The sequence below is a fragment of the Heterodontus francisci genome, chromosome 14 (assembly GCF_036365525.1).
Source record: "Heterodontus francisci isolate sHetFra1 chromosome 14, sHetFra1.hap1, whole genome shotgun sequence".
NCBI lineage: Eukaryota > Metazoa > Chordata > Chondrichthyes > Heterodontiformes > Heterodontidae > Heterodontus > Heterodontus francisci.
In genome coordinates, this window is record NC_090384.1 from 55,920,355 (window position 1) to 55,938,413 (window position 18,059).

General features: G+C 43.8%; 1 protein-coding gene across 4 annotated transcripts in view; it reads left to right on the forward strand.

Annotated features, from left to right (window-relative positions):
• Positions 1 to 18,059, forward strand: part of si:dkey-10o6.2 (uncharacterized protein LOC100124608 homolog) — a 66,991-nt gene that overhangs the window by 27,556 nt on the left and 21,376 nt on the right. For 2 of the 4 annotated variants that reach the window (XM_068046258.1, XM_068046262.1), the window contains exons 1-2: positions 12,620 to 12,701; positions 17,235 to 17,417. The exons of 1 other annotated variant lie outside the window; for it this stretch is intronic. In XM_068046258.1, coding sequence (XP_067902359.1) covers positions 17,265 to 17,417 — 153 coding nt within the window. In that variant the 5' untranslated portion in view covers positions 12,620 to 12,701; positions 17,235 to 17,264. Of the gene's footprint in view, positions 1 to 12,576; positions 12,702 to 17,234; positions 17,418 to 18,059 lie in introns of those variants that run through there. One more of the 4 variants, XM_068046259.1, reaches the window with a different exon arrangement.

Below are 18,059 nucleotides of genomic sequence, written 5' to 3' on the forward strand. Positions count from 1 at the left end.
CGTTCCTTTATCACACGCATCTCTAATTTCCTGTTTAATGCCATTCCCAACATCACCACTACAGTTTGGGGGTCTATATACAACCCCCACTAACGTTTTTTGCCCTTTAGTGTTTCTCAGCTCTACCCATACAGATTCCACATCGTCAAAGCTAATATCTTTCCTCACTATTGCGTTAATTTTCTCTTTAACCAGCAATGCAACTCCACCGCCTTTTGCTTTTTGTCTGTCCTTCCTAAATACTGAATACTCCTGGATGTTCATTTCCCATCCCTGGTCACCTTGCAGCCATGTCTCCATAATTCCGACTATATCATACCCATTTACATCTATTTGCGTGATTAATTCATCCACTTTATTGCAAATGCTCCACGCGTTAAGGCACAAAGCCTAAAGGCTTGTCTTTTTAACATTACTTGTCCTCTTCCCATTATTTTCCACTGTGGCCCTATCTGATTCTGGCCCTTGATTTCTCTGCCTATCAATTTTCTTATTCCCCTTACTGTCTTTTGTTCTTGTCTTTGATCACCCCTCCTCTGACTCCTTGCAAAGTTTCCCATCCCCCTGCCATTTTAGTTTAAACCTTCCCCAAACACTCTAGCAAATACTTCCCCCTAGGAGATCAGTCCCGGTCCTGCCCCGGTGTAACCTGTCAAGTTTGTACTGGTCCCACCTTCCTCAGAACCGGTCCCAATGTCCGGGAATCGAAAACCCTCCCCCTCACACCATCTATTCAGCCACGTATTCATCTGAGAGCGGCACAGTGGCGCAGTGGTTAGCACCGCAGCCTCACAGCTCCAGGGACCCTGGTTCGATTCCGGGTACTGCCTGTGTGGAGTTTGCAAGTTCTCCCTGTGTCTGCATGGGTTTTCTCCTGGTGCTCTGGTTTCCTCCCACAAGCCAAAAGACTTGCAGGTTGATAGGTAAATTGGCCATTATAAATTGTCACTAGTATAGGTAGGTGGTAGGGAAATATAGGGACAGGTGGGGATGTTTGGTAGGAATATGGGATCAGTGTAGGATTAGTATAAATGGGTGGTTGATGTTCAGCGCAGACTCGGTGGGCCGAAGGGCCTGTTTCAGTGCTGTATCTCTAATCCAATCTAATCATATCCTGCTATTTTTACTCTGACTAGCACGTGGCACGTGGACCTTTGAGGTCCTGCCTTTCAACTTACTTCCTAAGTCCCTATATTCTGCTTTTAGGACTCATCCTTTTATTTACCTACATCGTTTGTACCAATGTGTACCACGACTATTGGCTGTTCACCCTCCCCCTTCAGAATGTTCTGTAACCACCCTGAGACATCCTTGACCCTAGCACTAGGGAGGCAACATAACATCCTGGAGTCTCTTTTGCAGCCACAGAAGCTCCTATCTATTCCCCTTAAAATTGAATCCCCTATAACTATTGCATTCCCACAGTTTTTACTCCTCTCCTGCGCAGCAGAGCCAACTATGGTGCAATGAATTGGGCTGTTGCTGCTTTCCCCTGAGAGACCATTCCCCCCAACAGTATCCAAAGCAGTATATCAGTTTTGCAGGGGAATAGCCACAGGAGATTCCTGAACTGCCTGCCTAGTCCTCTTGCTCTGCCTGGTGGTCACCCATTCCCTTCCTGCCTGTGGAGTCTGAGCCTGCGGTGTGGCCACCTCTCTATATGTGCTATCCGTGATACTCTCCGCCTCATGAATGCTCCACAGTGTTCCCAGCTGCCGCTCCAGCTCCGAAACCCAGGCTTCCAGGAGCTGCAGCTGGAGGCACTTCCTGCACACATGCTGGTCCCGGGCACTGGAAATGTTCCCAGCTTCCATGGAGCACAAGGAGCACACCACAGCTTTGAGCTCTCCTGCCATGACTTAACCCTTTAAATGAACCTTTTGGAAGATCTTAATGTCAAATAATATCAGTTACTCTGGGGTTCTTCTTCTCTGGTCCTCATTACTACAGAACTCCCTAAAAAAACACAACTTACTATATATGAAATAAACTGTAAACCTTTCTTACCTTAGATACTTACCCAGCTATTTAGAGCTATTCCCTGACAGCAGTGACTCACCAACCAATCACCTTGCAGCTTTCCTGTGACATCACTGTTGGCCTTTTTTTCAAAATTCCGGTGCACTGGAAGAGGTCCGACTGCTCTCCGCTCCTGAAGGTAACTGAAGGCCCAGAGCCTCGCACTGGATTTATCTGCTCCCGGTTCTCGGTGTTTCCTCACAGGTCCAACTGCTCTCTGCTCCTGAAGGTATGTATGTGTCAACATCATTCGAGTATAAGATTGGGAATCACTATGATGCTTCCCCATGGAATAGTTTATCAGGGCAGTGTTAGAGGTGCTAATCAGGGCAATGGTAGGGCTTCTGCAATGTGACTCAGTGCCCTGGATTAGAGATTCCATTCCTAATCACTGCAGTGAGAAGTGTGTGTGTATGATGTGTGTTGTGCATGTATGTATGTGAGTTGGTGGTCTGTGGGGATGGAAACTCCAGTCCTAACCCCATATGTTCCCCACCCCACAGCTGATTGGTTCCCCACCCCTCTAATTACCTTCTCTATTAGGACATTGTTGCTGTGTTGGTTCAGGTAAAGGATTTTCCTTTGGTATTGACTTCTTTTGTTCCAGATATTACTCCAATGGCCCAAAATTATGAACACTTCCCACATACACCAGCCCTGCAGCAACAGATAACAAGGCAGAAAAGGCTAGTTTTCATGAAATCATCTTGTTTGTGGATATGCCCTGGCGCCTCTTAGAAGGAGGCATATATTTAAAAATCGAGGACAGTATTTACTGACAGTGAAGTTCTTGAAGTTTTGATTCTTAAACCATGCAGCACAACCTTGCCACACACTCTCCACTGAAGTATAACCTCCAAAAGTACTGTTACTCTGATATATTGATGTACAATTGCCTTAGTTGATGTATGCAGCTTACAGATTATTTTATGATACAGCGAAAGGGTCAGTAGTGCAATTTGACCTGCTGTCCATTTCTCCTTCACTTACCCCCTTCTTTCTCTCAGAAAAATAAATACATTGTGATTCCCATAAGGTTTCTATATAAGGGCAACTAAATTGTTGCACAGTGTAGATTAGCCCCTACTACTATTTCTGAAAAGCAAGCAGATAAATAGCAATTTGCAGAAAAATAATTACCAGACTCGGCTGATTTGCCACATTGTAGACTGCAGCTTTAAGGGAAATCTCTGCTCCCATTAGACATTTCGACGCTAACACTTGCACAGAATATACATCCTCTGAAAAATGTGTGTATGCATGCCCACCATCCCCTACCCACCACCCCCCCCCCCAACACACCATCCACCTCCACACCACCCTGCTCAGCAGCTCATTAGCCTGCTTATTTTAATATTTAGATCAGCAGCTTGCCACCCCAAAACTGACTTTATGGTGCTACTGTTAGTGTAAAGCAGTGGTAGTTTCGCCCTAAACAGTACAACATAATGCAGGCACTCATACATCCCCATTCTGAATCACACTGAGGAGGGAACCCCATTGTCAAAGGAAAGGTAAGTGACCAGTTGTAGCAGTGGTGTAGGCAATGAGAATCAAATATTATGCAGTCCATGTCTGGCCTAATTCTTAATCCAATCAACACTCCATAACTAAGGGTTATGACCTGCCGATTATCTTTAATTTTAATTTTGAAAGCTAAAGGTCAAAAGATGAAGGGTGAGGTTAAGTGCTGTGAGTTCACTGTGAAGCTCAAAAGATGAGCAATCCTGCTGGTCTCAAACGTATACTGCTCATAGTTTAATTTAAGACCATCACTCGTCGGCCTGGATTTTATTCCCAGCCCGACGCCAGGTTCTGTGGCTGGAGGGGGGATGGAAAATCAAGGCTGCAGAAGCTGCCACGGAACATGATGCCAGGATAATCAGGTCCGATCTTCCCGGCAGCGGGGAAGCTCCGAGGCAGCTCCTCCACTGCTCTGCGATGGGACCCAACTCAGCATATTTAAATAACATATTTGCATGAATTAAAATGAAGCCACAGCGATCTTACCTTCAGTTCCCAATCCTCAGCACGATGTGTGGCACTCACACACCTTCACTTTCCCTTCCAGGGAAAGCTGGCAGCACCGAGGTGAGGAAGGGGTGAACTCTGCATTCTGATGGGAATGGGGGAAGGGCTGTTTGGGGGGGGATGAACTCTGCGTTATGGTGTACTGTTTGAAGAGCTGGCAGCCTTTTAACAATGGCACCACCACCTGCCGTTCAACAGGTGACGCCATGAACGGTGTCACCACGGCCGCCCCCACCACATGATTGGAGTGGGGGGCAACTTCCGTGAAGAAGTAAAATGGCCGCCTGTCGTGTAATCACATCCGCACAGCGGCGCAAGTCCCATGGGTGATGGCCATCAGGCTCCACGCCCACCGCTGCTCCCGGTGGCAAAATCCAGCCTGTCAAGTTGTACACACACCTGTGCTGCAATGAGCTGACCTTACACGATTATTCAAGCCTCTGACTTCTATACTGTTTGAGCCTATCCCGCCCCTGACTAAATTGCAGTGCGACAGGAAGGCAACAGGCCCTCTGCCTCCCGCCTCCTGTCACAATTCTATGGACCCCCTCATCTCTGGGAGGGACCAATTAAATCCAGCCTAAAATGTGTATTGTGCCAGTAAAAGGCTTGACTCCTCACTTGTAAATTGAATTGAATCATCAACCTTATAGGAACTAAAGGGTTAAAGTCTGCCATGTTTTATCTGTTGGGTGCATCTGTAAGTTATGATCTGATAAAACTCTCATGAGATGCTATGTTTTAAATTAGAATGATTTTAAGTGATGTTGCGGTTATGCTCGGGAATAGTTATACTTTGTGTGTTATGTGTGTGTATATATCAATGTATTAGATTAGAACTAAGTTGTGGACCTTGCGTTTAGAAGCCTGTTGTTAAATGTGAAATCTATATTGGTATACTGTAGTGAGGAGAAGGCGGATGACAGTGTTTGTTATAACAACCATAGCAGAAGTAGTGTTGCTATGAGACCAGATGCCCATTCTGCATTTCAACTAAAGACAGACTCCGTCACAATAAGGGATAGACTTGTATGCCTCACAAAGGATGATAATGTAAATAAAGATATTCAGACACCATTCAAAACTTGAATTGACAGCAAAATTCCCCATTGTGTGACAACAACTTGGGCCATCAAGCTGCCTGCAGCAACAGTGTACAGAGGGTAGGGTCATATCTGCTGTAATCTGATTACTATAAACTAATCAAGAAGGGACAATGTACAGAAGGTGAGGTTAAACCTGACCTATCAAAGGGTTAAGGTGGACCATAACCTAATATGGAAGGAAGGAACCCTCAGATGGGGCCATAAATGGCAGGCGCTGGGACAACTCGGCACACCGATTCAAGAGTAAACCAACCTACAGTCAACAGGGGCATAGATAGGGTAGATAGGAAGAAACATTTTCCCTTAGCGGAGGTGTCAATAACCAGGGGGCATAGATTTAAGGTAAGGGGCAGAAAGTTTAGAGAGGATTTGAGGAAATTTGTTTTCACCCGGAGGGTTATTGGTATCTGGAACACACTGCCTGAAGAGGTGATAGAGGCAGGAACCCTCACAACCTTTAAGAAGTATTTAGATGAGCACTTGAAATGCCATAACATACAAGGCTACGAGCCAAGTGTTGGAAAATGGGGTTAGAATAGATAGGTGCTTGATGGCCAGCACGGACATGATGGGCAAAAGGGCCTGTTTCTGTGCTGTATAACTCTATGACTCTTTGATCTCAAGAAAGAAGACAGCGCCACAGCAGCTCGGAAGGCAAAGACCCTACATCCTGCTGTATAACTACTGCTGTTGGTTAAGTATTGCTTGTATATTCTTGCTGTATTTAATAAACTCTCTATCTTGATTAAGAAGCTGAAGTTTGTACTTTGTCGGTCAAAAGCAACATCCCACCTAAACAGACAAAAATCTTACAACCTCTAGATATTGGACTTGCTATCTGCCCTAACTGCTAATCCATCTTTTGCACCCCCGAAGGCAAGTGTGCAGTCCCTCCCTGCCCCTACTGTGAGGATTTTCAGATCACTGTTTCTGACAGGATTATCCAGATCTGACAGAAATGAAATGCACTGAATAGCAACCCACACCCACCTCCTTCTGGTTGCCAAGCAGCAGCCACAGAGAGAGAGAGAGAAGACAGAGATTCAATGTAGCAGTTTCGACTTTGAAAACTAGCTGGCAAAAAGTTGGTTTGGACAGAGACAGGCTGTTCCAGCAATTGACGGAAGTCAGTTGAGAGCTCTCTCTCTGGGAGACAATTTAAATCGAAGGGGAAAGAGCTATGTTATTTCTCTTTCAAGAAGATTCTACAGGGCAACAAGACAAATTAATTCCCTAAGAAAACTAGAAAAAGCTTTTCTCTCTTAACAAAGTATCAGTATTGGTGTGCTTATCACTGAAGGGATAGTTAATGATTGCCTAACTGAACTGCTGAATTCCTACCTTTGGAAGGACCTTCTGATTCATCAGACCTTGGAAGACTGCAAGTGAACTTTGACTGTGTTGTATTGGAAAACTGCATTTGTCAGGAACGTAACTTGCAAAGACTTAATTTTTTCATTCAGATAATTAAAAACCAAACTATTGTTAGTTTGAGTATGTGTATGCTGTTACAACCAGGTGAGAAAGGGGTCTAGGGTTCCCTCTGAGCCTTCACCTGGTCTTACCCTAATGTGGCTTAATTTTAAACGTGCTATGTTTTTAGTTTCCCCTTGGTGAATCCTTATTCACTGCTTTCCAATTATAAGGCAAAGAAACCAGCCAAACAGGTTTTCTTAGGTTTAAAGAGGAAAGGTTGAACTTTATTAAACTTAAACTCTAATTCAGTTAATGCCTATGGATCCATGACATGCTCACTCTAGCATGCATACACGATAGACACAAATGCAGATCGAGACAGAAAAGAGCAGAAGAAATAAAGTGGAAAAGTTTGAGACAATATCTGAAGATGGTTTTGGTTACTGTTCTTCGAGCTCGCTGTAGAGTCCTTGATTGTGGGTAGATCTTGCTTTTCGTTGGGGCCCAGTATTTTTCTTGAACCTTGTTCGATGCATGAGATTTTTCTCTCTTGAGGTCTTCAGTGGATTTGGAGTTCCGTGAGAAAGAGATGGGAGCAGGCAGGAGAGGTCTTCTCAGTGCAGGAGAAAACAGTCTCTCTCTTTCTCAAACTGTTTGTACATTTCAAAAAAATCCAGGTTGCCCAGCAGGTTAGTCATGTGACTAGCTGTTTTGACCACGTCTATTGGTGGATTCGGCCATCTTAGCAATCATCCTGGAATGTGAGCTTACTTGCCTTCAATGTCTGATGATCAAAGTCCATTGCGGGTTGAATGTGTCAGGCAATGGTCCTTTGTCTCCACAAGCATTGTCTGTTAGTACGTAAATGTTTTTTCCAGCCATGGCTGATCTGTTTAACAAGTCATTTCCTCGCTCCAGCAACAGCTTAAAATCAAGGTTCGTAAGACAAAATTAATATGCCTCACTCTTGGCAGGTGGGGGTCTGCATGACAATGCGAATGTGGGAGTTAGATTTTTTTTGAAATAAGTTATAACATCTTTAGATATTGGTTTATTTTAGTACTGTTTAAGATTTTTTTTTTAAATAGTTAATTTGTTGATATCTATAGATACCTAGTTTGGTTCGCTTTATTCAGGGGTTATTAGATTGTTTCAATTCAGCTGCTGCTTTCTTCAATTTGGAAAGCTTAAAGAAATATGATGCAACCTGTAGAGCGACGGGACTCAATTGACAGTGCATGGCTCCCACTGCGATCAGAATCATATATTTTAATTGGGGGCTTTGTCTTGAGCGGTCATAACAATTGCAAGAGTATAAGAGTAGGGAAGTATTGCTACAATGGTACAGGGCATTGGTGAGACTGCACCTCGAGTACTGTGTACAGTTTTGGTCGCCTTATTTAATGAGGGATATACTTGCATTAGAGGCAGTTCAGAGAAGGTTCACTAGGCTGATTCCTGGGATGAGGGGTTTGTCTTATAGGAAAGATTGGAGAAGATTTGGCCTATACTCATTGGAGTTTAGAAGATTGAGAGGTGATCTTATTGAAACGCATAAAATTCTGAGGGGGCTGACAGAGTAGATGCTGAGAGGATGTTTCTCCATGTGAGGGAATCTAGAACTCAAGGCACCATTTCAAATTAAGGTGTCTCAATTTTAAGATGGAGATTAGGAGGAATTTCTTCTCTCAGAGAGTTGTTAGCATTTAGAATGCTCTTCCCCAGTGAGTAGTGGAGGCTGGGTCATTGACTATATTCAAGGCTGAGTTAGACAGATTTTTGATTGAAAGGGAGTCAACCATTATGGGGGGGGGCAGCATTCCTGGAGTTCCTGTGGAGTTAAGGCCACAGTCAGATCAGCCATAATCTTATTGAATGGTGGAGCAGGCTCAAGGGGCCAAATGGCCTCCTCCTGCTCCTACTTCTTATGATCTTATGATTTTAAATTCTCCCATCCCTGGAACTATTCTCGTAAATCTCCTCTGCACCCTCTCAAGGACACTCAAATCCTTCCTAAAGTGTGGTGACCAGAACCGGATAACCAGACTCTAGCTGTAGCCTAACCAGAGCTTCATAAAGGTTTAGCATAACTTTCCTGATTCTGTACTCAATACCTCTATTTAAGAAGCCCAAGATCCCATATGCTTTGCTAATTACTCTCTCAATTTGTCCTGCCCCCTTGAACGATAAACATGTACCCCCAGACCCTTCTGCCCCTCCACACTCTCTAGAACTGTACCATTAAGGCAGACCCATTCACCCGCCTCCAGAATTCTCCCTCTACCTGGACTCCTCCCCCTGGCCTCCTACCCGCTCATGATCTTTTCATTGAAAACTGTCGGCGAGACATTGGTCATCTCAGTTTCTCTGCCCCCCTCACTCACTCTAACCTGTCCCCTTCTGAACTTGATGCACTTCGTTCTCTCAGGTCTAACCTCGACATGGTCATCAAATCTGCAGACAACGGTGGTGCTGTTGTTGTATGGTGTACCGATCTCTACCTTGCAGAGGCTCAGCGCCAACTCACAGACACTTCTTCCTACCTCCCTCTGTACCATGACCCCACCACCGAACATCAAGCTACTGTCCACAGGACTGTCACTGACCTCATCTCCTCCAGAGATCTTCCCTCTACAGCTTCCAACCTCATAGTCCCGCAACCCCGGACAGCCAGCTTCTACCTCCTTCCCAAAATCCACAAATGGGACTGTCTCGGCAGACCTATTGTGTCAGCCTGCTCCTGCCCCACTGAACTTATTTCTTCCAATCTTGACTCTATCTTTTCTCCACTGGTCCAGTCTCTTCTCACCTACATCCGTGACTCTTCTGATGCCCTACGTCATTTTGACAATTTCCAGTTTCCTGGCCCCAACCGCCTCCTCTTCACTATGGATGACCAATCTCTCTACACCTCCATCCCCCACCGGGACGGTTTGAGGGCGCTCCACTTCTTCCTTGAACAGAGGCCCAACCAGTCCCCATCCACCACCACCCTCCTCCGCCTGGCTGAACTTGTTCTCACATTGAACAACTTCTCCTTCAACTCCACTCACTTTCTTCAAGTAAAAGGTGTTGCTATGGTTACCCACAGATCTTTGTAGGATATGTCGAGCATTCCTTCTTCCAGTCCTACTCAGGCCCCCTCCCACAACTCTTTTTCCGGTACATTGATGACTGTATTGGTGCCGTTTCCTGCTCCCGCCCCGAACTGGAAAACTTTATCAACTTTGCTTCCAATTTCCACCTTTCTCTCACCTTAACATGGTCTGTCTCCGACACGTCCCTTCCCTTCCTCGACTTCTCTGTCTCCATCTCTGGGGATAGGTTGTCTACTAATATCCATTATAAGCCCACCAACCCCCACAGCTACCTCGACTACACTTCTTCACACCCTGCCTCCTGTAAGAGCTCCATTCCATTCTCCCAGTTTCTCCGTCTCCGATGCATCTGCTCTGATGATGCTACCATCCATGACAGCGCTTCTGATATGTCTTCCTTTTTCCTCAATCGAGGATTCCCCCCCTCTGTGGTTGACAGGGTCCTCAACTGTGTCCGGCCCATTTCCCGCATCTCTACCCTCACCCCTTCCCCTCCCTCCCAGAACCGTGACAGGGTTCCCCTTGTCCTCACTTTCCACCCCATCAGCCTCCATATCCAAAGGATCATCCTCAGCCATTTCCGCCACCTCCAGCGTGATGCCACTGCCAAACGCATCTTCCCCTCCCTTCCCCTGTCAGCATTCCGAAGGGATCGTTCCCTCCGCGACACCCTGGTTCACTCCTCCATTATCCTCACCACCTCGTCCCCTTCCCATGGCACCTTCCCCTACAATCGCAGGAGGTGTAATACCTGCCCATTTACCTCCTCTCTCCTCACTATCCCAGGCCCCAAACACTCCTTTCAGGTGAAGCAGCGATTTACTTGTACTTCTTTCAATGTAGTATACTGTATTCGCTGCTCACAGTGTGGTCTCCTCTACATTGGGGAGACCAAGCGCAGACTGGGTGACCGCTTTGCGGAACATCTCCGCTCAGTCCGCAAGCAGGACCCTGAGCTTCCGGTTGCTTGCCATTTCAACACTCCCCCCTGCTCTCATGCTCACATCTCTCTCCTGGGATTGCTGCAGTGTTCCAGTGAACATCAACGCAAGCTCGAGGAACAGCATCTCATCTACCGATTAGGCACACTACAGCCTGCCGGACTGAACATTGAGTTCAATAATTTCAGAGCATGACAGCCCCCCCATTTTACTTTCATTTTTAGTTATTTTTTCTTCCTCTTTTTTTTACATTCCTTTTTACATTTTTACAATCTTTTTTTGCATTTATTTAATTTCATCTCAGTTTGTTCAGTTTGCTTACCAACTGTTTTTTTCAGGTTGTTTTTCTTCAGGTTTGCACTTGCTGCTGTTCAATATTCAGTGTATTCACACCTAATCTGTACTAATGCTTTGTCTTTCAACACACCATTAACATATTGTTTGCCTTTGCTCCATGATCCTCTGGTCAGCTATTCTGTGCCCTTGTCCTATTTACACCTTCTCCTTTGTTATCTCTTGCCCCACCCCTGCTTTACTTGCTTATAACCTTTGACATTTCTAATATTTGCCAGTTCCGAAGAAGGGTCACTGACCTGAAACATTATCTCTGCTTCTGTCTCCACAGATGCTGCCAGTCCTGCTGAGTATTTCCAGCATTTCTTGTTTATATTTCAGATTTCCAGCATCTGCAGTGTTTTGCTTTTATTTATCATGCATTGCTGTTTTCTGCCCTTAAGATATGTTATCAAAGCTGTTGCAGACCTCCCTATTCCATGACCCTCAGTTTTGTGAACCATCCTTTTATGTGGTACTTTGTCAAACTCTTTCTTAAAATCCATATAGACAATGTTCACTGCATTCCCTTCATCAATCTTCTCTGTTACTTCATCAAAAAATTCAATTACAAATCCACGCTGGCTCTCCTTAATTAACACAAACCTCTCCAACTGCCGGCAATTGTTTCTAAAACCTGATTATTGTTTTAAATACCTTACCCACCTCGGATGTTAAACTGACTGGTCTGTAGCTTCCAGGAATGTCCTTACACGCTTTCTTTGAACAAGGGTGTCACTTTTGCCACTTTCCAATCCTCTGGCACCTCCGCCCTATCTAGGGAAGATTAGAAGATGTTAAGACCTTCTGTTATTTCCACTACCACTCGCTTAGCAACCTACAATCCAAGCCATCTGAACCAGGCGACTTATCCACTCTACACAGAGCCAGCCTTCCCAGTACATTCTGCCTATCAAATTTCACCTCATTTATTGCCTCTAGTGTCTCCACTTATACCAATATTTTGTCAGCATCCTCTTCCTCAGTAAACACTGATACAAAGTACTCATTAATTATTCTAGCCTTGCCCTGTGCCTCTAATTATATATCAACTTCTTTGTCCCTATAAAGCCGCACTTCATCTCTTATTATCACCTTACCATTTACATGCCTGTAGAAAATTTTTGGGTTAGCTTTTATGTTAACTGCTGTTCTATTCTCATATTCTCTCTTTGCCAACCTTATTTTTCTCTTCACCTCCCCTCTCAACTTATTGTATTTGACCTGGTTCGCACTTGAGGAATTCACCTGACATAGATCATACACACTTTGCTTCATCGTATTCTTCATCTCCATCATCATCCAAAGAGCCCTGGATTTGGTTCCCTGCCTTTCCCTCTTGTTGGAAAGTGCCTAACCTGTACCTGAAACATCTCTTTCATAAAGATCACCGATTGTTCCATTGCAGTTCTTCCCATCAGTCTTTGGTTCCATTTTACCCTGACTAGATCCTCTGTCATCCCATTGAAGTTAGCCCTCTTCCAATTTAGAAGTTCTACTTTTGATTGTTCCTTGCTCTTCTCCATTACTAACCTAAACCTCATCTTTTTGTTTAAAAAGGAAGTGAATGATTTACTCATGACTGAAAAGTCAATATCTGATTTGTTATTTTCTTAGAACAAGTTTTTCTCATCATTAACTCAGTGCAGAGTACATATTTGATGAGCAGCTTTATAAACTGGTAACGATATTAACTAAGCATTGAGGTAAGTCTAATTTCTGTGAGGATTCAAACAGAATTTCTGAGGATCTCAGCGGTGAGTATTGAGTAAAAATCATAATTTGTCAAAGATTTCAATACTTTGCAATTCAGGCTTAACATTTTCTGGTCATCAGTTATGGGAGCACTGATTTTTATGCTGCAATTTTAGGTGTTAATTGTTTTAAACATAATTTGAAGTGTGGCATGTTTTGCTAACATGATAATCATCTTACTGAAAATGAATTTAGTGAATTTTGAAAGAATCAACCAGAAGTGTCCTGTGAAACCTGCATCAAAGGCAGAAATGGAAATTTGTAAATCAATTTTTAATTCAGCTGTATGTTTTAGCAGGAAAGAAAGAAAGAGGAACTCACAGAGATAGAGTCAATACTGCAAAAATGTTCAAATGGGCTGGGATCTTGTTATGTAATTTAAGGGAGGGATGACAGATAGTCCTTGGGACTGAACTATCAACAGAAGTAATATAGCATATTGGAAAAATGGGGCAAGGAGCGGATAAAACCAAATTCACTAAAATGCCTACTTTTCTTTCAGTCTTCAGTTCAATGGCAGGTATGTGTATACAGACATATCCTTTCTCTTTACAGATACTGATGACCCTAAAGATGACCAATATTTTTAGTGTTTATTGAAAATTGGTAAAATAGTTTTCTTTCACTCTTTCCTGACTTTTTTTTACTTTTAATGGGAAATGTGCTTCTGTGCTTTTGTAAATCCCTGAAAAAGTTTGTGGAAAGAAACTACAGTTCTCCTTCTTCTCAATTGACTGCTTTCAATTTTAAGGCAGCCGTGCAACACTAATGAAAATAAATGAAGCAGCAAAGTCCAAGGAATTTTGATAAATTTACATAAAGAAACTTAGTTCTGTGTTCCAACTCATTGCTCTTGTCACTTGCTAAGCTATGAAGTGGTGTGACTCAGATTTCCAGCCACATAGATTGGTTTCCATTTTCAGCCAAACCGACCAGGGAACATTTTGAACAAAGGGAATTAGGTTTTATATCAGTTTGTATGGATCAAATCTAATATGTGCTCACTGTTAGTCCTGCTACTACTCTTCCAAATAACAGGTTAACAGCCAGAGATGCTTTTTGTTTTTGAAAATAACAGGTCATGTTTTTATGGAGAATGGAAATTCAAAGGCAAGTAATATCAGCCAGCTGATCATGCCTACTCTAATGATTCAGTCACATTGTCATTGGCAGGAATTGAAAGCAGTCTGCCCAAAGGGAAATTGGTTCATAGCATGGAAGAGAAAGAAATGTAAATAGATCACAATATATCAGTGCGGGAGGGAAAGAGAAATATTGCAATCAGTAAAAATGCCATTTAAAGTTAAAATAATTCCTAGCTTTCGTTTCGCAAAACGCCTGAGAATTAATTAATTGGTAGACTACAACTTGCACTGCAATCAGTAAAAGCAAAATTCCTCAGTTTAAATGCATGTACACAGACTTCGACTATGAAGAAAATATGGCTTGCCTGTGTATGGCTGTGCAACTATGGCTTTGGGGGGCAGCTGGCACCTTAGAACAATGTTCCAACCTGATTCGGCACCTTTGCCAGGGGAAGTTACCAGGATGGTGGGGTGAGTGGTGGAGGGGTGTGGTGGTGGTGCTTGGAGAGAAATCACTTATAGGGATAATATAGGGACACAGATCAGAAAAAAAGGGATTTAATTTTTTTAAAACAAATGAAATTCTAGGAGAAAATTCAAGGGAGCTGAATTGGATATGGGCCTGAAAATGGGTCTGGGGATTGCATCGCATGAATGACCCACATCTGTTGATTGCAATGCAGGCAGCATGCCAACTTTGTGTTCTGTACTTATTTACGTGATCTCTGCAAGCAACCAGCACTAACTGCACTGTTCATTGGCTGGACACATCACCAGCGGGCCAATATCATGAGTGACGAGAACCACTTAAAGCTAGCCTGCACTGCTTAAAGCTAGCCTGCACTTCTGAAGCTGTAACTAGGGGCAGAGCTGAAATCATTGAGGGTGGTGGTATCCTTAGACCTAATCCTCCTTCTCACATGTCACATTCCCCTCATCCCACACTCTCTTCTGATTTACAAGCTGCAGACAGTATAAGCATACACCTCTTTCTTTTCATCTCACACACCCCACATCCCCACACCACAAACTTACTCTAGTGCCTTTCTCCTTTCAAATTCCCAAGAAGTGCAACCTGGCCAGGCAGTGGAGGAAGACCAAGAAGAGAGTAATGATGAAGACACAACACCTTCACTTGATTTCAAACACGCAGCCACCACCTCAGATTCTGGCACAGTGTGTATCTTAGAGGATAGATTAGAAGCCGGAACTGCATGTGGCGAGAAACTGCGTGAGTGGCTGCAACCAGTGCAGCGGGCAAGGGTAGCCCCGGGGGGTGAGGTCACACATGGGTTCCACTGCAGAGGATTCAGTTGTAGACTTTGAAGCCAACAGCGGAAAGCTGCTGATATTCACAACAAAATGCTGCCTGCATTGGGACGCCTGCCAGAAAGCCTACAGTCAAAGTCAAGGAGCATTGAAGAGTCCAGCAGCTACTTGGCACAAGGCTTACAGCTGAACTTGGAGCCCGTCCTTCCAGCATGCAAGTGGTGGCCAATTTCATTCACACACAGATGGCCAATGTCGCAGTTTCCATTGCAGCAGAAGCAGCAGCCACCAAAATCTGAGAGCTGCAGTGGAAACTCAGACTGGAGTCATACAAGGTCAGCTTGCTGCCTTGCAAAGAAAGACTTGCATTTATATAGCGCCTCTCATGACCATCAGCCCTCTCAAATCTCTTTACAGTGAATGAAGTACTTTTGAATTGTAGTAACTGTTGTAATGCAGAAAATATGGCAACTAATGTGCACACAGTAAGCCCCCACAAACAGCAATGTGAGAATGACATGATAATCTATTTTGTGATGTTGATTGAGGGATGAATATTGTCATGGGAATAGTGCCATGGGATCATTTACATCCACCTGAGAGAGCAGATGGAGATGGTTTCACGTCTCATCCAAAAAATGGCACTTTTAACAGTGCAGCACTCCCTCAGTACTGCACTGAAGTGTCAGCCTTGATTTTTGTGCTCAAGTCTTGGAGTGGGACTTGAACCTACAAATTTCTGGCTCAGAGGTAAAAGTACTACCAACTGAGCCATAGCTGACTCTGCAAGCTCAGATGTCTGCCATCATGGCAGTTGATTGCAATGTGTAAAGGAGCTTACAGGGTGTCACAGCAGTTCAGCAAATTTCCTCCTGCAGATTACTAGGATTACTGAATCACTGCCCTGTCAGAATGGCAGTGGCTCCATGGAGAACAAACCAGCTGTCTGCTCTCATGAAGACATGGGAGATGGTGGCACAGGGGTAATGTTGCTGGCCTAGTACTCCAGAGGCCCAGGCTAATGCCCTGGGGACATTGGTTCAAATCCCACCATGGAATTTGATGGAATTTAAATTCATCAACAAATTGAAAGCCAGTCTCAGTCATGGTGCCATGAAACTATCCCATCTGGTTCACTAATGCCCTTAAGGGAGGATGTCTGGTCTACATGTGACTCCAGATCCACAGCAAAGTGACTGACTCTTGGGCAAATGCTGGTGATGCCCACATCCCATGAAAAAATTTTAAAAGATGTCATTGATCCTCTCACACCCACTGGTAAGGTGGTCCTTGCCCGACAGTAAGTAAACAAGCTTGCAGTTGTGGCTACAACAGATGACAAATTTCAATGAGGATAACTTTACTGAAACACAAACGTCACACCATTGTTCCTCATTGCGGTTCAGGTAGGGGAATTGCTCCCTGATACCCTAGTAGGAGCCCTTCTCCCTCTCCTTCTGTCTCTCCCAGTAGCTTCCCCTGTTCTGCATTGCCTCTGTTCATTCTCCAAGTCATGCTGTAATCTAAGGGGAATGCAAGTATTGCACTCATGTATGGGAGCAGCTGGTTTGTGCAGAAGCCTTGAAGTCAGCAAAAAGTCCTTCAGTACCTGTCTTACCCCTCCCTGTAGCCTTTTTGCAACTTGAAACAACAATGGAAAGCACCAACATTACTAGAATTGCAGAAACAGACAGAAAAAATCAACCAACTACTAACCTGCAAGTAGTCGATGACTCCTTTGCATTATGCTGGTAGGGGGTCCTTCCTGCTGTTGAACACATGTTCAGATGTGTGAGGTTAAGAGCAAGGTGTTGGCTGGAGCATTGAGCTTCAAAACCGCAGCATTGCACACTGATTGATGTCATGATCTGCCTGGCCTGCATGCTTCTGACGAATATTCACTCCACACACTAACACCTACACTAATGTGGTGTCTGCCGTGTTTCTCCCCACAGGTGAGCACACACACTGCGGACGCCATTTTGGAGCTCTAAGGGTGCTTGTAGCACCCAACAAACAAGTGATATCAAGACCAATTTCTCATCGATAGCAATTAATAACAATTTTCAACAGATCTGGTCGAACTTACAATTCATTTAATTATTTTACTGCTATGTTTTCGAAAAGCAGTTTTATCCTATTCTATTTAAATCATTTTGTTCTACCTTTATTTACTGAAAGCTCTTAAGAAGCCAGAATCGTTGAAACAAGATGAGCATTGCAGTGGTTGACTTTGGCTCATTTGGCTTAGGAAAAGCTGAACCCTCGGCCATTGAAATGGAACGATTATCCACAGAGATCATAAAGGCCTTCAGTGACCTTGGGTTTGTGTACCTCAAAAACACTGGGATCGAAGATCAAAATGTGTGTATCCAGCTTATTGTCTTGTTATATATATTTACACTGCTCTCTAACTGTACTGTAATGTACATGCTATATGAAATAATATGAGCGGTCTTGTTCTGCTAAGTAGTAACTGTATCAATATAAAGATGATTAATTTTAAATTCTGCTTTTAGATTATGCCATGTGAATACTAACATGCTCACATGAAAAATTTTTGTTCACTATTCAGAGGTGTTAATTTATTTAAATAATGAAAAGTTTTATATTTAGCATGCTTAACAACAGTGTCACACATTCCAACACACCCCAAATGCAACATTTAAATGTATCACATGCAGGGCCCAAAATCGAGGTTTTAAGTGCAAGTCCTGACTACTTTGACAACTACCCATGCCTGTTCTCCCTCTCATGCTGTTGCCTTGTTTCCATGGGGAAAGGGACAAAGCACTTCTCCAGCAGCAAAGCTTCAGTGGCCTGCATGGTGTATCGCTGAACTTAAGTCTGACTAACTGAACTTAAGTCTGACTAATGTGGCAAATGTCATCAGTGGTAAGGGTCTGTTGACGTAAAAATGCTTTGCTATGGCAACAGAAAGGCCTGTTCCTGTAAAAGGTCCATCAGAAACAACAGAAGGCACTGGATACTGCAAAGGTGATGGGC